General features: G+C 45.1%; 1 protein-coding gene across 4 annotated transcripts; it reads right to left on the reverse strand.

The window, feature by feature from the left end:
* Positions 1 to 1,472: 1,472 nt before the first annotated feature.
* On the reverse strand, positions 1,473 to 20,817 carry INIP (INTS3 and NABP interacting protein). Of its 4 annotated transcripts, none has more exons than XM_073345669.1 (6): positions 20,732 to 20,817; positions 15,867 to 15,950; positions 7,610 to 7,712; positions 6,453 to 6,512; positions 5,923 to 6,013; positions 1,473 to 3,873 (listed from the first exon to the last, which is right to left on the reverse strand). In XM_073345669.1, the coding sequence occupies exons 2-6, from the start codon at positions 15,889 to 15,891 to the stop codon at positions 3,778 to 3,780; spliced, it is 375 nt and encodes a 124-aa protein (XP_073201770.1). In that variant the 5' UTR covers positions 15,892 to 15,950; positions 20,732 to 20,817; the 3' UTR covers positions 1,473 to 3,777. The 4 variants fall into 4 exon arrangements, with proteins under 4 accessions (XP_073201770.1, XP_073201773.1, XP_073201772.1 ...); XM_073345672.1 differs by lacking the exon at positions 20,732 to 20,817 and adding an exon at positions 15,266 to 15,430 and having other exon boundaries at positions 15,867 to 15,951; XM_073345671.1 differs by lacking the exon at positions 6,453 to 6,512.
* Between the last annotated feature and the right edge of the window lie 1,585 nt (positions 20,818 to 22,402).

Raw genomic sequence — 22,402 nt, forward strand, 5'->3', positions numbered from 1 at the left:
TGCACATCTACCAACGTGATATATGCCAGCAATGCCCCTCTGCCATGTACATTGGCCAAACCGGACAGTCTCTACATAAAAGAATAAATGGACACAAATCAGACCTCAAGAATTAACATTCAAAAACCAGTCGGAGAACACTTCAATCTCCCTGGTCACTCGATTACAGGTCTAAAGGTGGCAATACTACAACAAAAAAACTTGAGAGACTGCTGAATTGGAATTAATTTACAAACTGGACACCATTCAATTAGGTTTGAGTAAAGACTGGGAGTGGATGTGTCATTACACAAAGGAAAACTATTTCCCCATGCTTATTTTCCCCCCCTACTGTTACTCTCACCTTCTTGTCAAGTGTTGGAAATGGGCCATCCTGATTATCACTACAAAAGGTTTTTTCTCTCCTGCTGGTAATAGCTCACCTTAACTGATCACTCTTTCGTCATAGTGTATATGGCAACACCCATTTTTTCATGTTCTCTGTGTGTGTGTGTGTGTGTGTGTGTGTATTTATATATCTTCCTACTGTATTTTCCACTGCATGCATCTGATGAAGTGGGTTTTAGCCCATGAAAGCTTATGCTCTAATAAATTTCAGTCTCTAAGGTGCCACAAGGACTCCCTGTTCTTTTTGCTGATACAGAACATGGCTACCATCCTACAACTTTTTTTGTCACAATAGGGGAATTTTGTGTAGAAGTCACTCAGACAGGAGATACATAAGTTTTTTTAATGATGGATCACCTGACCAGACATTGGGACTACTCCTTTCCCTCATTTTGATGGACACTATGGCCTAGAGTCTGATCTACAGTGAATCTGAAGTAATGCTATTGACTTACTCTCCATGTATACCCCCATGAGGTCAGAATCTGTCCTGGGCATACAGGGGGGCAGTTGGTATTGTAGAGATTTGATGAACATGGTTCTTGTGTAAATGTCATTGTTCCAGGTATGCTTAAATACAGAGGCACACAATAGATGAAAAACATGGCTTGTATTCATGAGTACATAGGTGATCACAGTGAAGGATAGCAGCAGAAGTCTGACCACTAGATTTTCCTCATGTATAGAGGAAACTTATGAAGAAACCCAAGCATGTAATGTTGGTTGGGGTGATTACAACTGTTAATCATTTGAACATACAATTTCAGGAGGAGAGACTGCTGCTTAGATGACTGTATAGGTGATGTATGAATTAGTTTAATGCTGATTAATAGTGGAAAAGTAAAGGTAAGTGTGGTAAGACAAATTGAGGCATATGACACTAATTACTAGACTCTGGTTTCAGACAGAAGCTTCCACATACACTATTTGTATCGCTGACAGTTAATTATACCTAGATGTATTACCAAGTCCCTTGCAATTACACAGAACAGTTATAAGCATTATAACTTAAAAATACCCTTCCAGCTGCTCCATGTTGTGAGTATTTTTAAAATTCTTCCATCTCTGAATCTAGGTCCTCTTCCTCCTATTGTAAATCCTTCTGTAACTAGCTGAATGCAGTGTTATTACCTCAATATGTTGGGTCTGACCCCAGCTAGTGTAAACGGGCACAGTTCCATCTACTTCACTGGCTCTATGCTGATTTAGACAAGGTGAGGGTCGTGCCTGTTTTGGTGCTTGTACCACTTATCTGCAGCCTGTGTGAGACCCCTGAACAGTTATCTTCCAATTCTTTTCTATTGAGAAGCTGGCAGCTGGGGCAGGCCAACCCTTCCCCTCCTCCACAAAACCTCACTCCTAACTATAAAGCTAAAATCCACCTCCTTGTTTTACATTCCTGGATATATGTGTGTGGTAGTTGCCATTTAAATAAGATTCCACATTTTGAGCAATTTGTGGTGAAATATCTGCTCTTCTGTAAACTGAGATTCATGCATGTCAACTTTTTCAAAATACCCACAGCCATTTGGCTCACGTCATAGAACAGCAGCTGGAAGTTTCAATTTGTAAAGTAAAGCAAGCTTTAAAGATAGCCATATTAATAGCCATCACCAGGAATGAGAAGTATGAGAGGGGAATGGTGGGATATTCTAAGTTTTGCCTTCAAAATAAGCCCCACACATTTGAGTCAAAGTGAGACTCATAGTAGATTGTGCAGCTAGTCAAAATATGACTGTACAGCAGAGTGCCACTGGGCTCCTTGAGCATGGCTTCACTTTGCTGGGATTCAATATGTCCACTGTTTGTTAGGTTCCTTGGCTAGGCTCCTTCATGGAGTTAAATGAAAAATGGTATTTTAGACACCACCTTCTTGTGGCACCAGTTCAAGGCGGCACTCACTGCAAACTGTGCAGATCAGTAACTCTCCCTCTTTTTCATATATGAAAAATGAAACTTAACATTGAAATTTAAATCATCATCATCACTGGGGCACCTAAGTTAACCCCCCATGGGGATGAATGGGGCAGTTCTAACCTATTGGTCCTGGCTCTCTACACACTCACCTCTGCATCACTTATACTCAGTTCATGTTTTTGAAGTCATCTTTACAACCACAATAGCTCGTGACTTTCATTTAAAAAAAAGTAAGCTGAGATTTTGGAGAATAAGATAGGTACCAGTATAGTGTATGGGAGTGTACCAGCAGATTCCAAACCCAGATCTTCACTACTTTCTCTTACTTTTTTAGCTACTTGGCACCAATATCCCAGGGTTGGTCTACATGGGAAAACTGACCAGCAGAATTTTATGGGAGTATAACTAAACCAGTAAAGCTATACCAGTATTGTACAGACTATTCCAAAATAAGGGACTTTATTCTGGTATTATTATTCTGCTTCCAAAATAACTTATCCAATCAATAGACTTTGTAGGCCAAGCTTCAGCCTGGTGCTGAAGTGGGATGCCAGAACTGAAATGAGCCTGGAAAAGGATTTACAGAGACAGAATCAAAACTTTTAATTGAGCAGTACAAACACTTTAAAAAGCACTGAAATAATAATAAAACCCTAAAAGTGTGACATTTTGAATTGGGCAGATTTTGAACTTATGGGTAACATTTTCAGAAGTGCCTAAAACTTATGATCCTAAGTTTCATGGGACTTAAATGCTTTGGGAATTTTTACCCCATGTCACTAGAAAAGATGAGGATAATTGGATACAAGATTATTTGTTGGCAAGGTTAATACTTAGGTTTTCTATATTCTATAACAGATAGAGATACTATGTGCCATTGTCTCAAACTACCTGGGAAACCAGGACACTGTCACAAAGACTAAACATAAAAACCATTAGGGTGCACTAATGTTCCTGCACAGAGTGAATGCAGGTGACTGTATCTACTGAATCCATGTCTGTCTTAGGATAGACAAAGATGACTTTGCTTTCATTAAGGCCAGGTACAGTACATAGATACTATGACAGATACTTTAGAAATGCAGATTAGAACAAGCATCTATTAAATTCTGGGTGTGGCATCCTTCCTTCCGACTAAAGGAAATCGGAAAAATAAAATGTACGTGCGATATGTCAGGCAAACAGTCTTACTCTGAGTTGACAAAAGAAATTAAGTAAAAAAGAATACTGTCAGTTCCATAATAATCTACAGCACCTCTTCTCAGGTGAAGCCAGACTCAACCATGGAAGACAAGCATAGGAGTCCAGAATGAAATAGGCTTTTTAAAAATAAAAGTCAAATTTAAAAAAAACCTCAGTTTTTTAAACAGCTCACATAATCTGTTTTCACAAATCATGTAAAGTAGTTGTGAAAGATGGCAGCTTCGACAATGGGCAAAATATCATCTCCTTCATTCTGGGAAATAACCGCCCTCATTCCGACTCTAGTCGAGGCAAGACAGGAAGAATAAGATTTCCAAATGCAGAGTCTTGGGTTATGAAATATCCTGAAGAATGTGCATGTGCATGCTGGAAAGAGAAACACTTGTTTAAATCCTTAACCCCCACAGCTCCAAAATAATTCAGGGTTTAAATGTCATGGTTTGCATTTATTTTACATTTGTCTGAGCCTGCTCATAAGCTCTGGTAATCAAAACTTCTAAACAGATGAATGAGACCGTCTGCTTCTAATAGCCCACTGGGATTCCAATTAGGGGCCCACTCCTGCTTCCATTGATTTGGGACCTCTATTGGTCTCATTGTGTATGAGGTTTCACTCCATAATCTTTATGAAAATATGCTTATGATATGAATGACATAACTGAGATGTACTTTACGCAAGATGGGTCTTGTAAGTTATCATTGGAAAGGTTATAATTTACTGAATGTGATGATCCAATGGGTATGCCTGTACTATTTCTGGTTTGGAAGTTAGAAATATTGACTATGTATCTATTTCAACGGTATGCATCCGATGAAGTGAGCTGTAGCTCACGAAAGCTCATGCTCAAATAAATTGGTTAGTCTCTAAGGTGCCACAAATCCGCCTTTTCTTTTTGCGAATACAGACTAACACGGCTGTTACTCTGAAACCTAAATATTTCAACTATGCTACTTTCAGTGATGGCCCCTGCTAACACTTCAGGTGCAACAATGGAAAAGCCAGACAGGGATAATGGCCCATCAGTGAGGACAATGGACTGTGTAAAGGCTTGGCCTTCCTGCGGACACTCCCTACTGCCACTGACTCATGGATGCTGTGATACTACAGTGTCAGATGTTCTTATCACCTGATAAACATTACCTGGGACTTCTTGTAACTTTCCACTGGAAGAGAAGGGGGTTAAGTTTGAGAAACAAAGGATTCCCACCTTATGTAAATCCTATTTAACGGTGGGGAGGAAGGCCAGTGGGGGGAAGGGAAGAGACTCCTCTCCATGGCCTGTCTGCGCAAGAAAGACCGCTAAAGCTACCTGAAGGGAAGGCAAGGGGGAGTCCAGAATGAGACAAGGGTCCAGTCTGAAAAGGAATATAACTGGAACTCTGAACCACAAACTTTGCAACATGCCTAAAACATTTTAGGGTGAGAATTTACATTTTGTAATCTGTTAAGTATATTGATCTTAGCTTGTGAATTTTGCTTTATTTGGTCAGTAATCTGCTTTGTTCAGTCGGTTATCTCTTATATTCACTTAAAATTCACCTTTTGTAGTTTATAAAGGTATTTCTTGTTTAGAACATAATCCACTTTATGTAATTTCTAACTGGGCGGGCAAGTAGTTGTGCATATCTCCCTCCACACTGAGGGAGGGGGTGAATTTTATAAAACCTTTGGGTTTGTACCCCTTAAAGGAAGTGGGCACCAGAGTGTTGGGACAAGTCCCTAAGGCTGAATCTTTCCAGAGTGGCTCTATCTCTGTGCATCTGGGTGTGGCCCTGCCTGTGTGCTTAGCTGGAAGAGGCTTGTGAGCCTAATCCAGCAAGGCCAGGTAAAGGGGACCCAGGCTGGCAGAACAGGCTGACTCCATGGTACCCCAGCACATCAGGTGACACTCCAGAGGGCCCAAACCAGTCAGTGTATTTAAGTCAGAGCTACCTAGAAAAGCCACAGGCATATGCCGCCATGTGCATGCTCTCTTGCAGTACCAATTGTTCCTATAAGGTCAGGTTAGTCAAAGCCCCAAGGCCCCTTGCTACTTCCTACTGCCAAAGTGATGAGGCCAGAGATCTCTAACCTCTCTCCACCTCTGCTTTTTTTTTAATCGTGATGCCAGCTAGAATTTTGCCTCTAGAATTCATTCATGCTGCTAACATTGGGGTTTTTTTTAAATTGTTTTACAACAATGTAATGGTGTAACAGCAATTTGGTAGTGCAAACCAACCTGCTGACATTGTATTATGGAAATAAGGAACTGGAGGCATGGTGAAGGGTTGGAATTTCATTATTGTTGCCAAATATAGGAAAAAAAATCTTTAAGAAGAAACCCTTCTAAGGATACTTTACCTAAGCTCTGTAGGTACAAGGTTGTTCTCTGCCTGGGTTACAAAACAAAAACAAAGGAGGACAGGGCTGCTCACCTGTAATGCTGCTTTTTGCTGTGCTGCTATGTGCTGCTGCTCAGCATGATCACGGAAATCCTTGTTAAGGGACGATCTTGCAAGAGCAATGCTGTAATAGAGACGAGGAAGATATCATTGATCATCTGTAAGAAAAGCTGCATTTTTGTCATGTTGGGTCATGGATATAATGGAATCCATGACTTTCTATGGATTTGGCATTTTGTTTGGTTTTTAAATCCATGACTTGACATTTTGGATTTTTATATGCAAGTGAGAAAATGCAATAGCAGTAACTGAACCACTTAGCTGAGAATACCGAATGTTGCCACACTAAACCCAGAAGCCGAACAGAGACTTGGAGCCCGATTCTGATCTCACTGTTAGCGTAACTCCACTGATGTCAATCCAAGTCCGCTGGTGTCATGCCAGAGTCATTTGACATTCTGTTTCTTAACTATAGCTTTTGCCCTTTTCACCATTACCACCCAGTGACTTTCCTAAAATAGCATTTGTGATGAAACAATAAGTGATAAAACAATAGCACTAACCATGGGTCCATATTCTTCATGATGGGAAGATCAGATGTTTGGCAGAATGGCTGCAGAACTCTGCATATAGGAAAAGGGTTTCCTATTGATACAGAACTCAGACAAAGGCCCTTTTTTGCTAAAGTGGTAAACTACAGAATATAAAATGATTGCTCAGATATCTGTGGGCAACAAATATTTTAGGTTTCAATTTGAAAAAAAAAATCATTGAGACATAAGTCCAAACAAAATATTACCTTTCCTTAATTTGTTGTTATATAGAGCCCAATCCACCTCTCACTGATTTTGATAGGAGACACTTTAATGTTTAAAGTGCCAGATTTTTAAAAGAACTCCTCACCCAACAGCTCCCATTAAGGGCAATCAGAGCTGCTTCATGCTAAACACTTCTACTGAACTGGAAAAAACACCCTGTAAAAGTAGCAGTTCTCTTGTTAAGACCTATGTGAATACTTGGAGCCAAGTAGTGACCCTCTGAACAGAAGGATTTATACCAAACACTAAACTGCAGTGCTTTAAAAAAGAAACTGGAATAGAATACTATTTTCACTTATTTTATTAGGGGAAGATAAAAATGAATACTTTTCTCAAGTCCCTTGCACTTAATACTGTATCCTAAAATGAATTAACGATCCAATTCAATATTTTGAGAACTTCAGACCGACACAGTTTATATTTTTTTATACTTGTCAAGAGAGCTCCTGTGTCCTTAAACACGAGGCTCACATATGCCAAGAGCAGAAACCTGCAACATGCCCATTCAGAACAGCTAGAACTGAGACCAAGTACTTTTTTGTATACTCCTAAATATTCCAGACTGCCTACAGTTGGTTTGCTATCTAGATTTAAAAGGGTACATTTTGAAGCACAAGAAATAGCTTATTAGCTTAATATTTTCTAGGAGCCTGATCCTGTAAAAGGGCTTGCTTAGCAGTCGTGAAGCACCCCTATTTCTCTCTCTCAAGTGGAAAGCATGCAGGTCAAGATTCAGAATCCACAAACAAATATAAATCATTCTTGCACTGGTTATTGGGGACATGCAGCACACCATTCTAACATGTATTTTGTTTAGATCTACAGATTACCTGTAAAGAAACATATTTGATTTTCTTTGATGTACAAGTATTGTCCAAACAAGGTATATGAACATAAAGTACCTGGCTCCAGGGTGATTTGTGGAAGACTGGTTTTGCATAAGTAATTTTCTCTTCTCCTTGTCTAGTTCTGCCAAGATTGCAACCCTATTTTTATTCTGAAAACCTGGTAAGAATCAGAAAAATATTAGATTTGCCTTTTTACATGGGGCACCTATAACCTTATGGAATTAAAGTCACTGCACGGTATGACATGATGATGAATATACTAATCTTCAAAGCTTTGCACCAATCTGAAAGGCTATTAATAAATAGGTTTTATTTTTCCTCGCCTCATTTTACAACATGAAATGGCTTCCTATAGATCATAAATATTAATATGATTTAAAATATATTAGCTATCATCTCTAGTTAGGTTTTTTCAGGAACTAATTTTACAGCTATAGCCAAGGTGTGTATCTGTTAAATATTTGGCTTTGATAGTGTCAGAAGACAAATTAAGTTGATCAGATTTTTCTTTTTTAGTGAATGGACATGCAGTTTAAAGCATGACAAGACTGAATGAATGCATTCACAGGACATGATTCTTTATACCTGAGTCAGAGAGAACTCATGAACTATAATGGGAGTTTTGCTTGAATAATGAGTAAACGATCAGGCCTATTTGCAATAAAATTAGACACATGACAATTCTCCTTTCCGATCCATCTAGTCTTTCTCTAAACAGCCATAACCTCTCACTGAAGTTGGAGTTCTGGCATGACTGATAATCAGAGTATTGTAGTTAATTTCTACTGTATAGATCTAAAAATGGTTTTGCCCTTACTTGGTTCATTGAATGTTCCTACGGAGCAGAAAGGAATCTTTGGTGCAAGGGAAAGTTTCAGGAGGCAGAATGAGTAAGGAGGGAAACTGGGACATACTTAAAATGGCTGCCATCTTAAGGAGCCACTATTTTGTGTATTTTATATCTGCTTTAAAAGACTTGTACCAATACAAATCTAGGACAAGGCTGGGTCCCACGTGAGGACCAACTGTCAAGAACTTACTGCCTATTACTCTGATTTCTCTCAGTGCCTCATTCCTAAACCACAAAACACTGTCAAAAAATAGCCCCACGTTTAGGCTTTCAGTGACGAATGCAAGATCAGTTGTCAAAAAAAGAGAGGCCATCCATCACCAGAGGAATCTGATGTTGCCAGTATAACATCTGTCTAGATGACTCAGCTGACCCTGCTCTGGGACAGGAAAACAGCTGTAATTTTTGCACTCTGATCTTAGATATTTGAGATACCGGTACCATCCCAGAGACATTTTAAGTACTTCTAAATATTACACAAGCCCTGAGCTAAATCCAACATGTCAGTGTGTCTACTCCAGGCAGTCTTTAGCCACATGTTTACAAGTGAACATTCTAGATCTGGTCAGTGGAATGGGAGTAGGCTTCATATAGAGAACCACCCCCACTGCAATCTGATCTTTCTTAAAATACATGGACCAAATGCATACTTGAAAATCAGACCACTGGGTGGGTGGGGTAAATGAGGGACACCCATTTAATAGGTATTTTTAGCCAAGATTTACATTATGCTGGTTATATAAATTCATGGAATCTAGAACCATAAGACTGGAAGGGACCTCGAGAGGTTATCTAGTCCAGTCCCCTGCACTCATGGCAGGACGAAGTATTATCTAGACCATTCCTGATGGGTGTTTGTCTAACCTGCTCTTAAAAATCTCCAATGATGGCGATTCCACAATCTCCCTAGGCAATTTATTCCAGTGCTTAACCACCCCGACAGTTAGGAAGTTTTTCCTAATGTCCAACCTAAACATCCGTTGCTGCAATTTAAGCCCATTGCTTCTTGTCCTACCCTCAGGAGGTTAAAAAGAACAATTCTTCTCCCTCCTCCTTGTAACAACCTTTTATGTACTGAAACTTATCATATACCCACAGTTGTCCCTTTTCCAGACTAAACAAACCCAATTTTTTCAATCTTTCCTCATAGGTCAGGTTTTCTAGACCTTTAATCATTTTTGTTGTTCCTCTCTGGACTTTCTCCAATTTGTCCACATCTTTCCTGAAATGTGGCACCCAAAACTGGACACAATACTCCAGCTGAGGCCTAATCAGTGTGCAGTAGAGTGGAAGAATTACTTCTCGAGTTTTGCTTACAACACTCCTAATATATTCCATAACGATGTTTGCTTTTTTTGCAACAGTGTTACACTGACTCCTATTTAGCTTGTGGTCCACTGTGACCCCCAGATCCCTTTCTGCAGTACTCCTTCCTGAGCAGTCATTTCCCATTTTACGTGTGTGCAACTGATTGTTCCTTCCTCGGTGAAGTACTTTGCATTTGTCCTCATTGAATTTCATCCTATTTACTTCAGACCATTTCTCCAGTTTGTCTAGATCATTTTGAAATTTTAATCCTATCCTCCAAAGCACTTGCAACCCCTCCCAGCTTGGTGTTATCCGCAAACTTTGTAAGTGTACTCTCTCTATACCATTATCTAAATCACTGATGATTTATTTAACAGAACCAGACCCAGAACTGATCCCTGCGGAACCCCACTTGTTATGCCCTTCCAGCATGACTGCGAACCACTGATAACTACTCTCTGGGAATGGTTTTCCAACCAGTTTTGCACCCCCAATTAATCTTGTTTTCATCATGAAACCAGTTATATGCTTCAATAATTTGAGAGTAGGATAAAAATAAGCTATTTTAAACTGCAATCCAAATATCTGTAAAGGATTATGAACTAAGTATGAATTAAGCCACAGTGGAAGGTAGCGTTATATACTGGAAACACTACAGGGGAAAAGCAGGGATCTTTGTCCTTCTACTACCTCTTCTCTTTCCCCATCTCCCCAATACTAAAGCATAAAGTGGTTATAATTTCAGAAAAAAGAGTCAGGCACATCAAAAAAGGAGGAATACAGCATTGGCACGGCTGCTGTCCATTAAGCAATTTGATTCAGTAATTATAATTTCAACTGTAAGTAATCTGATTAACAGTATTCATGGAATTGAAGAGTGTTCTGTGCAGGGGGGAAATACCCAAACATTTATATATAATCACAGGGGAAAAGTCTTATTTAGAGAGAAACTAGCATCTTCAGTGAATTCATTCTTATCAGATCTGGCAACACTTAAGATAGTCTTGCTTAAAAGCACTTCATTAAAGAAAACAAGTGAAGCTACAACAATCCCATACTGCAATTGTAATGCAACAATTTTGCTACACTATTTTAATTCCTCTGTTCTGCTTTTATACAATTCCTATACCAAAACATGATTATACAAAGAAATATTACCACTGTCACTAAGGGCCTGATTTAAACATACAAATGCGAAGAGCTTTAGATTAAGAATTCCTCTAATGAAGAACTTTCAATTCACACCTCCACTAGTCGAGTAGTTTCCTTCTAATAGCACTTAGAATGTCTACACTTTACCAAAATTTAACCTCAGAACATCCCTGTTATGTACATGGGCAAGTAGTAGTATCCCTCTTTTGCTGACAGGGATGGTGAGACAATATGATTTGCCCAAGGCCACATAACAAGCCAATGGCAGAGCTGGCTTTAAAACTCAGGACAAGATATTTACAGCTCAAATCTGCCCTTTTAAAGTTTGGCTTCTGTAACTTCAAGTGCCATGTTCTGCACTCAGTGGGTGAGCTGAAAAACGACTTGCGTCAGTGTGATTTTCATATGCAAAACCAGTGTGGAACATACCCTGAATTGCATGAGAATCCACTTCAGAGAAGCAAAAAGCAGAGTTTACTGAAATTGATGCCCAAGAGGACTTAGCTTACACAAAGGGGGGGAGGGGGGGATGCCTGTTCATGGAATTCTGAACTTTGGGTCCCAAAGCAAGAGAAAGTAGCATGGATTTCTTTACAAACTCTCTCCTGCTTCCCCAATGCCTTGTCTTCTCCCAGAATGAACATGACCCCTACCCCAAGGATATTTCTACAAGAAAATCTGAAACCGTAAAAGCAATGCCCTATAAAGATTCCCCTCCTAAGACTTATCAGGCTTGAACACCCAGCTACAGATTGTATAAATGTAACTGATGGCCTAATTTGGCCCACAAAACCATGTTTCCCCTACTGATGAGGTTATGCAATATGGGGGGGGGGATATTGACTTTAAAAGGTGAGGTTGAGATAGCAGGGTTGGCAGTTGGAAGAATCTTTTTATTTGTAATCTGAGCACATGTGAACTGAATCACTGAGAAACAATGAAACTCATAATGCCACTTTTTTGACCACTTTTCAGAACAGAGCCACAGCTTGAACCCAGATGTAGATACGTACTGTACGCTGAGTCTCACTGCATTTAAAAATATACCACAACCACATTCCTTGTTCTTTCTGCTCAATTCAGAATATGTTTCAAAGTAATTTCTCTATCAAAATACAAATCATCATAATGGTGATCTTCATTCTATGAGGAAATATCTGAAATAGCAGAATCATAATTTTTGCAACATTTTGGGTTTCTAGGCAATCTGTAAGTAATTACTCCACCATTTTTCATATGTTAATTGTATTTTGTGATTGCAGTAGTCACAATATAGCAGACTATTACACAATTTTTGGTGGCAATTTACATTCTATGGTCTCACATGTTCTGCAGCAGTTAAGCAAAATGAATATTAACTCATTAAATTAAAATAATAATAATTCAAGTGTATCTGTCCCTCACAACTATGACCACATATACAGATGAATATAATTTGTTCATTATGTTATGGATGCAAAGACCTCCAGGGAATGTCAAATCTACTAATGCCCTCAAGGGCAAGGTTTTGCATTTGGATCTCTGAAGAGTTGTACAATTGCTAGAAGACTCCTTGATTACATCATCCAAGGCAGGAGGACAATTTTCTTCTTTACACTGTATTGTGAATTAAGTTGGCTTAGTGATTCACCAGTTTCATAAGACTGCCCTTGGCTAACATACTCACTTTGAAACCAGTCCCCTGCACCCTCTATATGAGGCTTTGTCAGCAGCGGGGGGGGGAGGGAGGGAGGGAGGGAAGGGAGAGAATGTTTAACCAACGATCAGTACTGCTTAAAGTGAATAAATGGCAGCTAGAAGAGATGCAAAAGCACCCAACAGAGAGAACAACAGCACAGTGAAAATTACACTTTTGAGCCAACATCAGTGCCTCAAAAGTTTATCTTCTGTTAAATTGCAGAGCTCCGTTGTGCAGGTGAGCAGGCAAAATTTAGCCCTGTGAGAAAAATATGGAAGAAATATATTCCGCCTTTCTCTGAAGTGGGGCCTAGAGGAAGAGCATTTTCCCAAAATGTAGCTATTGTGTTGCTACCATCACACTAATGCTTACAAGAAGGTCACACGTAGAATAAAACCTATGATGCTGTCACACAAGACATATACCTTCTTTATTCCCAGCTTTGTGCATGAGTGTATCATCATCAGCAGCAGCCTTATTAATACATGTAACAAATGGTTAAGAATGTATTACCATTTATTGCCAAGCACTCAGTTTATTTCTTGCTTTAAAAGCTTATTTTCAAAATGTACCAGAGTGGTCTGTAAACACTTCCTGAGGACATGGTACACCACACTAAAAGCTTTTCCTTTTCTTTATTAGGGGAAATATATAAGTGGTCCATGGTATAAAAGCCACAAAGTAAATTTTATTCAGAGTCCTATTTGGCTTTGCAGTCCTCCTACACATCTCACCTTTGAAACTCTAAGAAAGGAGTGTTTTTATAATGTGTTCTGATGAAACTAAAATAAACTTGTTTAGCAAAACCTTAACATTTATAGTTTGAGTTCACAGCTGTAAGGACATGGAAATACACTGCTGATACAGTATCTTCAAAAAAAATTTTGTTCAATTGCTTGGAGCAAAAATATACAAGATGTTTACTTATATAACAAATGTGTGTTTCTTTTGGTAAGTCTGAATAAGTTACCTGTTCACACCCATTCTGCTTAATTTTTGAAGTGAAGTCCTTAACCTTGTGCTTTTGATTAGGAACAAAGGCATCAAAGAATAAATTCCCTGAATAGCATCAATATTTGTGCTATTCAGCAAGCCTGACAGACATACTTGGCTCATGCATTGCTTGTTATCAGTCTGGATCTAGGCTAGTACTCTTTGGCTAGGCAGAACTAGATCACTGCTGAATCCTTCTGACTCCCCATTTCTTCTTTTTGTCTTAGTCCCCTTCTTTTGCCCATTTACCTTTTGGTTCTTTAAAGCTTTGAGGGTTTTTTTGAATACTTTTGTTTATAATATAAAACAAATATTCAGCCCCTTGAGTGATTCTTAGGGGAGTACTCAAGAAATAAAATTAAATAATTGCAGTTTTCCCTCCTAAGTTATAAGCTACCTAAACTTTGGGGGAAGAAGAAATCATGCGAGTCAGACTTATACATTTATATTCAAATCTTTAGAAGTGAAGCTCTAAATTCAGTATTGGAATATGTTAGTCTCTGTAATGATGGAGTTAAATTGATTTTTACAGCCAAAAAACAAGGCTTACCATGTATTTAAAAGGGATGGTGTTTAAGGCCAAATCCTGCAAAGGTATGCCCATGCTGAATCCCATTTGAAGTCAATGGGACTATCCCTCAATCTTTTTTTGCAGAATTCCACAAAGCTTTTTGTAAGTACTTTCTTCTGCAAATCACTCCATCTGTTCCCCACCTCCAAATCCATCTATTTGATACAACAATCTTTCTTTCTTGTCCAATATTGGTCTGGGCTTATACACAAATCCTATATTCCACTTCAGAGGTGCCTGTACTTCAGTATCTAAAAGTCTGGTATTGCAAAAACTTATGTGGGAAAGTAGCCCCATTGCATTTAGGTGTACAGTTACTTGCGTGCTAGGGTTTACAGGTTTGGGAGCACAGGCCACTATCCTGGAAGACATTCAGGGCAGGAGGCTGTTCATGGGGCTCTACCCACACAAGACAACTTGGAATTGGGGCCATACTTTGTAAACCACATTGGGATCACTGTGTTCAACAAACCAGTATTTCCCAATAACCACACACACTATTTTTTGCCTCCTGTTGCTGTTTTTAATTTCAATTTTTGCCATGGTAAAATGTTAAAATAAGCCAGATTTTTTTTAAAGTTCTATTAAGAATTCTTTGGGTACTAAATTCACAATTAGACAAATTTAAATGTACAACAGTTGTCTAAGGTTACCATATGTCCGTATTTTCCCGGACATGTCTGGCTTTTTGGTTCTTAAATTGCCATCTGGGAGGAATTTTTAAATATCTAAAAACATCTGGGATTTTGCCATTATTATTTTTCCCCGAAGAGTTGATCATTCAAGAAAGAGTGAATGCTGATCATTCAAGAAAGAGTGCCAGCTTTTTCCCCCTAGCTCCCAGCGCTTGTGCCGCAAAACAGCTGTTTTGCACGGCTGGGAGGAAGGGAGGGAGAATGCGGCACACTCAGGGGAGGAGGCGGGGCCGGGGCAGGGATTTGGGGAAAAGGTCCAATGGGGCAGGGAGGGGGCGGAGTTGGGGCAGGGACTTTGGGAAAGGGGTTGGAATGGGGACGGGAAAGGAGTGGAGTTGGGGCGGGACCAGGGGGGCACAAGCAAATACCTTCCCCATGGAATGTCCTCTTTTTCGAATGTTCAAATATGGTAACTCTACAGTTGTCATAATGTAAACAAGCTTTAAAAAACAGTTAGCATTACTTTGTTTTGTTTCTTTGTGGTCTCGAGCTTTTGTTATCTATTCTTGATGGCTAAGATCTCCTCATCTTTTGTTCTCACTTGCAGAACTGTGCCTCTTTGGACCTTCAGTATGCTCCCAGATGCACAGTGTGGCAACCAAGAGTCAAATTCAGTGTACAAGAGCCGCTGAGAATAGCAAAATAAGTGGAACTTAAAAAAATACTACATCACTGTAAAGTCTCATTTGTTTTCTTTTGGGATTTGAGTTTAAAGAGACATGCACTAACTCTGTGCTTCCAGTATAATTAGTAGTTTTGTATTTCTCTTACCCCTTTTTCTCCCCTTAAAAAAGTTAAAACAAAAAAGAATCTAGTTCTAGTGAGATTTTGCTTGTTTTCTAATCTATAATCTTGGAAACTGGATTCCTGCCTCAAAAAATGGCAGAAATTGTTTCCCCTTAAATTATACTTCTAGGATGAAATCCTGGTCCCAATTACTTCAATGGGACCAGAACACCACGTCTTTTTCTCCTTAACCGACCTGAACAATGAATGAATAAAACAAAAGCCAAGTGGCTGCAGTTGAAGAGATATAAACAAAAAATACCTAGTTTGAAAATTACCTTGACCTGGAGGGTTTGCTGCCATCTTGCTACTTTCAGGAGTAATTACCCAATTATAGTTAGAACTCTCAATTTAACGCAAATCTGCAAAAAAATGGACAAAACATAAAATATTAACATTCTTTGAAATTAAATCCTAGCTCTCATTCAATGTGGGTTATGAAAGAGACATTACATTTAGGAACTGTTACAATGTGTCACTCTGATTCAATGTAACAGTTGATCAAATTATTGAATTCTCTGTTATTGTATTGTTGGCAGAGTGTTATTTTGAAATCTGAGTTTTTACAAGACAGTCTGCTCAGTCCATCTTTTGTGACAGGAACCAACAGTGTCTAATATCTGTGAATCTGTTTCTCCCACTCCTGCCTTCTAGAGGGTATACACCAAGAACATATTTAGGTTTATTATTAAACAGGGCATTGTTTCACTCACACACTTTTCTATTAACTCATATAGAAAGATTCCAAAGTTTTATTAGCTAGACATTTAAGTTCCTAATCAACCCATCATATCCCTAAGACAGCCAGAACCACTTTCTGACTCAGTCATGAGAGACTTGATTTTGCTCCCAATGAGTTTCACAATGAAACTTGCATAGACGTCAGGATCTGATCCATACTTTAAAGTCTGCTGTAGTACCTCAGCTGCATGCAGAAATTAAAAACCATAATAAATCACATAGTATAAGTTAAGTTATTTATGTAGCACCAAAAACATCACACACACGTTATATGATTTATTATTTATATGGAGAGGGCTCAGGCAACATAATATGCACTAATCGCTCTCTCACACAAAATCCCTACCCTAAAACATTTTATTATCATATGCATCTGAGGAAGTGAGCTGTGGCTCACGAAAGCTTATGCTCTAATAAATTGGTTAGTCTCTAAGGTGCCACAAGTCCTCCTTTTCTTTTATTATCTAAGGTGCTGATTCTTCTAACCCTTATTACTGGGTTTAATGCTTATAACCTGTAAGGTAACAATGAGGTACTAGGGCTACATCTGGGAGTAAGTATTTGAAGCAGCAGCCATAAGGCTGTGTCATTAGACTTTATTCCCCAACGCTGATGCCACTGGTGCAGCTCCACCAAGGAGGGCAACAGTGCGACTGCTAACACAGACTGAACCTTCGGGCTTGATCCATGTTGTCCAATCCTGCTCAGAGCAGGACGAGCTGCAATGGTAAGTAAGGTCCCCCAGCAGTCACCTGCTCTCACTGGTTGGGGCCAGTGATAGTAGCAATGGTGGATTGTTTTAGGTAGAAATACTAATGCCAACAATGCCTAAGGGAAGATAAATACAAAGGGAGAGGAGAGGGGCAGGTCAAGCTGTGGCAGTAAGATCAGGTGGCTGCTTTGCTTATCAGGGCACGTAGTGGGAGAGCAAGGTAGGCTTGTTCAGGTCTGGCTCAGAGGGGAAGAGTCTAGTATAGAGAGGGACTTTGGGAGAAGACAGGAGCTGGGGGCTCCAGGTCCAGGAGGGATGGAGGAGACAGGGTATTCCTGGCCTGGAGCTTTCAGGGCAGGTACACCAAGGCTCCCTCCTCTGGACACAGCACCCCCTACTGGCTGCCAGAGAACCAAGCCAGGACTCGGGTCCACACAGTCCTGGTGGGCCTGAGGACCAGGAGTGCATGTGGCCCATATCCCCACAGGAGCCTGGCTCAGCCTGGGCACGCCCACACCGGGGAAGGCCAGTGAGTTCAGGGGCACCTAACCCCAGGGCCAGCTACAGCACCCAGACCCAAAGCCCCATGCAGCGCTGAGTCACACCCACCCCCCCCCTCCCTGACACTGCTGAGGGGCAGGCCCCCCTGGAGCTGGCTTGACAGCCCCCAAGGCTGATTCCCCCCTTCCCCCAGTGCAGCCTTGGACTCTTCTTCCCCGCCCCAGCTCCACACCACCCTGATCAACCCCCGCAACTGGTGGCTTGGATTCTCCCACCCCCCCCAGCTCCACACCACCCTGCTCTACCCCCCCCCTCAGCTAGTGGCTTGGATTCTCTTCCCTCCGCCCCCAGCTCCACACCACCCTGCTCTACCCACCCCTCAGCTGGTGGCTCGGATTCTCCCCCCCACCCAGCTTCACACCACCCTGCTCTACCCACCCCTCAGCTGGTGGCTCGGATTCTCCCCCCCCCCCAGCTTCACACCACCCTGCTCTACCCACCCCTCAGCTGGTGGCTCGGATTCTCCCCCCCACCCAGCTTCACACCACCCTGCTCTACCCACCCCTCAGCTGGTGGCTCGGATTCTCCCCCCACCCCCCAGCTTCACACCACCCTGCTCTACCCACCCCTCAGCTGGTGGCTCGGATTCTCCCCCCCCCCAGCTTCACACCACCCTGCTCTACCCACCCCTCAGCTGGTGGCTCGGATTCTCCCCCCCCCCAGCTTCACACCACCCTGCTCTACCCACCCCTCAGCTGGTGGCTCGGATTCTCCCCCCCCCCAGCTTCACACCACCCTGCTCTACCCACCCCCTCAGCTGGTGGCTCGGATTCTCCCCCCCCCCAGCTTCACACCACCCTGCTCTACCCACCCCTCAGCTGGTGGCTCGGATTCTCCCCCCCCCCAGCTTCACACCACCCTGCTCTACCCACCCCCTCAGCTGGTGGCTCGGATTCTCCCCCCCCCCAGCTTCACACCACCCTGCTCTACCCACCCCTCAGCTGGTGGCTCGGATTCTCCCCCCACCCCCCAGCTTCACACCACCCTGCTCTACCCACCCCTCAGCTGGTGGCTCGGATTCTCCCCGCCCCCCAGCTTCACACCACCCTGCTCTACCCACCCCTCAGCTGGTGGCTCGGATTCTCCCCCCACCCCCCAGCTTCACACCACCCTGCTCTACCCACCCCTCAGCTGGTGGCTCGGATTCTCCCCGCCCCCCAGCTTCACACCACCCTGCTCTACCCACCCCCTCAGCTGGTGGCTCGGATTCTCCCCCCCCCCAGCTTCACACCACCCTGCTCTACCCACCCCTCAGCTGGTGGCTCGGATTCTCCCCCCCCCCCCAGCTTCACACCACCCTGCTCTACCCACCCCTCAGCTGGTGGCTCGGATTCTCCCCCCCCCCCAGCTTCACACCACCCTGCTCTACCCACCCCTCAGCTGGTGGCTCGGATTCTCCCCCCCCCCGAGCTTCACACCACCCTGCTCTACCCACCCCCTCAGCTGGTGGCTCGGATTCTCCCCCCCCCCCAGCTTCACACCACCCTGCTCTACCCACCCCTCAGCTGGTGGCTCGGATTCTCCCCCCCCCCCCCCCAGCTTCACACCACCCTGCTCTACCCACCCCCTCAGCTGGTGGCTCGGATTCTCCCCCCCCCCCAGCTTCACACCACCCTGCTCTACCCACCCCCTCAGCTGGTGGCTCGGATTCTCCCCCCACCCCCCAGCTTCACACCACCCTGCTCTACCCACCCCTCAGCTGGTGGCTCGGATTCTCCCCCCCCCCAGCTTCACACCACCCTGCTCTACCCACCCCTCAGCTGGTGGCTCGGATTCTCCCCCCCCCCAGCTTCACACCACCCTGCTCTACCCACCCCTCAGCTGGTGGCTCGGATTCTCCCCCCCCCCAGCTTCACACCACCCTGCTCTACCCACCCCCTCAGCTGGTGGCTCGGATTCCCCCCCCCAGCTTCACACCACCCTGCTCTACCCACCCCTCAGCTGGTGGCTCGGATTCTCCCCCCCCCCAGCTTCACACCACCCTGCTCTACCCACCCCCTCAGCTGGTGGCTCGGATTCTCCCCCCACCCAGCTTCACACCACCCTGCTCTACCCACCCCCTCAGCTGGTGGCTCGGATTCTCCCCCCCCAGCTCCACACCACCCTGCTCTACCCACCCCTCAGCTAGTGGCTCGGATTCTCCCCCCCCCCCCAGCTTCACACCACCCTGCTCTACCCACCCCTCAGCTGGTGGCTCGGATTCTCCCCCCCCCCAGCTTCACACCACCCTGCTCTACCCACCCCTCAGCTGGTGGCTCGGATTCTCCCCCCCCCCCAGCTTCACACCACCCTGCTCTACCCACCCCTCAGCTGGTGGCTCGGATTCTCCCCCCCCCCAGCTTCACACCACCCTGCTCTACCCACCCCCTCAGCTGGTGGCTCGGATTCTCCCCCCACCCAGCTTCACACCACCCTGCTCTACCCACCCCTCAGCTGGTGGCTCGGATTCTCCCCCCCCCCCCCAGCTTCACACCACCCTGCTCTACCCACCCCCTCAGCTGGTGGCTCGGATTCCCCCCCCCAGCTTCACACCACCCTGCTCTACCCACCCCTCAGCTGGTGGCTCGGATTCTCCCCCCCCCCAGCTTCACACCACCCTGCTCTACCCACCCCTCAGCTGGTGGCTCGGATTCTCCCCCCCCCCAGCTTCACACCACCCTGCTCTACCCACCCCTCAGCTGGTGGCTCGGATTCTCCCCCCCCAGCTCCACACCACCCTGCTCTACCCACCCCCTCAGCTGGTGGCTCGGATTCTCCCCCCCACCCAGCTTCACACCACCCTGCTCTACCCACCCCTCAGCTGGTGGCTCGGATTCTCCCCCCCCCCCAGCTCCACACCACCCTGCTCTACCCACCCCTCAGCTGGTGGCTCGGATTCTCCCCCCCCCCCCAGCTTCACACCACCCTGCTCTACCCACCCCCCCAGCTGGTGGCTCGGATTCTCCCCCCTTCAGGCTTGGGCTCTTCTCCCCGCCCAGCTGCAGGCCTGGACTCTTCCTTCGTCCTCAGGCCCCTCAAAGCTGGGCGCACCCCCCAGGCTGCAGGGTTGGGCTCTCCCCGCCCGCAGAGTTGGGCTCTCCCCCCTGCCTCCGCTGCACGGTTGGACTCCCCCAAAGAAGATGAACTCACCACACACCCCGTTCATGACGCACAGCACGCGCGACATGCCCACCCGGCTCTGTTTTGTTCGCCGGGCGAGACTGAAACACGTCACCGGTCCCGTGGGCGGAAGCAAGCTTGGTTTGACGGGCAGCCTTTGGTGGCCAATCACCTGAGGCGATGGGAGGAGCCGCTCACGTGGTGATTCCGTTGCGCAGCGCCACCTTTCGAGCGCGCGCGGGGAGCTGTGGGGCGGGAGAGAGGGGTGGGCGGGGCCTGTGTCTTGGCAACAAGAAGCGGGCGGAGCGACCGTGCGTCTCCGCGTCGGTGCTGGGGCTTCGCGTGGCCCGCGGACCCTCGGCCGCCGATAGGGCGTGGTGGGGCCGGGCGGGCTCCTTGGGGAACTGGGGGAGCGCCCGGGGGGGAGGGGTTCCCTGAGAGGGCGCCCTGGGGCGAGGGGGCTCCTTGGGGAGCGCCCGGGGGGGAGGGGTTCCCTGAGAGGGCGCCCTGGGGCGAGGGGGTTCCCTGAGAGGGCGCCCTGGGGCGAGGGGGCTCCTTGGGGAGCGCCCTGGGGCGAGGGGGTTCCCTGAGAGGGCGCCCTGGGGCGAGGGGGCTCCTTGGGGAGCGCCCTGGGGCGAGGGGGTTCCCTGAGAGGGCGCCCTGAGGCGGGGCTCCTTGTGGAGTGCCCTGGGGCGAGGGGGTTCCCTGAGAGGGCACCGTGGGGTGGGGCTCCTTGGGGAGCGCCCTGGGGCGAGGGGGTTCCCTGAGAGGGCACCGTGGGGCGAGGGGGTTCCCTGGGGAGCACCCTGGGGCGAGGGGGTTCACTGAGAGGGCGCCCTGGGGCGAGGGACCGGGCCATAGAGCCTGGGGGGGGACCCTGACAGGTGTGGGGGGGACTCATGGGGGGAATCATGTCACAGTGGGAGGCAGCAGCTGGCGGTTAGCTGGGGACCCATCCCAGGCACACTGGGGCACAGGGTGAGGGCAGGGCCCACAACATTGAGGCGAGAAGCTCAAATGATGCCCCCATTCCACCTCACTTGGGCCAAAACTCTGAAACTCTGGGTCCTAGTGGCGCCCCCTGCCCTGCCCACAGTCTGGCACCTGAGGCGGTAGCCTCAGCTCACCTCATGGTAAGGCCAGCTCTGGGCGAGAGTTGCCTCTGACATGAGGGCAGCTCCCTTTCTCCCCTTGTCTTGGGGGAGCTGCACCTACTTTTGAAAACCCAGGCCATTGATTTCCTTTTAAGTTTATGTCTTTGATTTTATTGACCCTACACTAAACCTCTTTTAATCTTTACCTTCCCCCTGTTTAAATCTAACATTTCTAATGTTGTCAAAACATTTTGGATACAGATTTTCCTGTAACTGAAAAAGAAATGTAAGGATTTAGAGCCCCGGTCCTGCAATGTGCTTTGTGTGGTTCTGTGCCTGTGTGAACCCCACAGAATATTGGGTGCTATGCAGAATCCCAGGACAGACAAACAAAAGGCAGAACTACAAACATTATGAATCACTGTTTAAAGGTATTGCAATGGTTTCATAAATTCAAACTGAGAATGTAAGTGGCTTGTTGTTGGTTTGCTTGGTTTTCCTAGAAGGCACACAAAGGTCTTGAAGTGAAATAGTCCTGTGATTTTGCAAATAATAATGCAAGCCCCAGAAAATATATAGAGGAACATACATTCATGGGCTACAAAAC

Source organism: Lepidochelys kempii, chromosome 5 (genome assembly GCF_965140285.1).
Source record: "Lepidochelys kempii isolate rLepKem1 chromosome 5, rLepKem1.hap1, whole genome shotgun sequence".
Classification (NCBI taxonomy): domain Eukaryota; kingdom Metazoa; phylum Chordata; order Testudines; family Cheloniidae; genus Lepidochelys; species Lepidochelys kempii.

What these genes read in the sequence shown, in the direction of transcription:
- INIP (XM_073345669.1), bottom strand. Translation starts at nt 15,891, where the DNA reads ATGGCAGCAAACCCTCCAGGTCAAG. An exon ending in AGCAAACCCTCCAGGTCAAG is followed by an intron (nt 7,713 to 15,866) that starts GTAATTTTCAAA and finishes GATTCTTACCAG; the next exon opens with GTTTTCAGAATAAAAATAGG. An exon ending in ATGAAGAATATGGACCCATG is followed by an intron (nt 6,014 to 6,452) that starts GTTAGTGCTATT and finishes TCTCTATTACAG; the next exon opens with CATTGCTCTTGCAAGATCGT.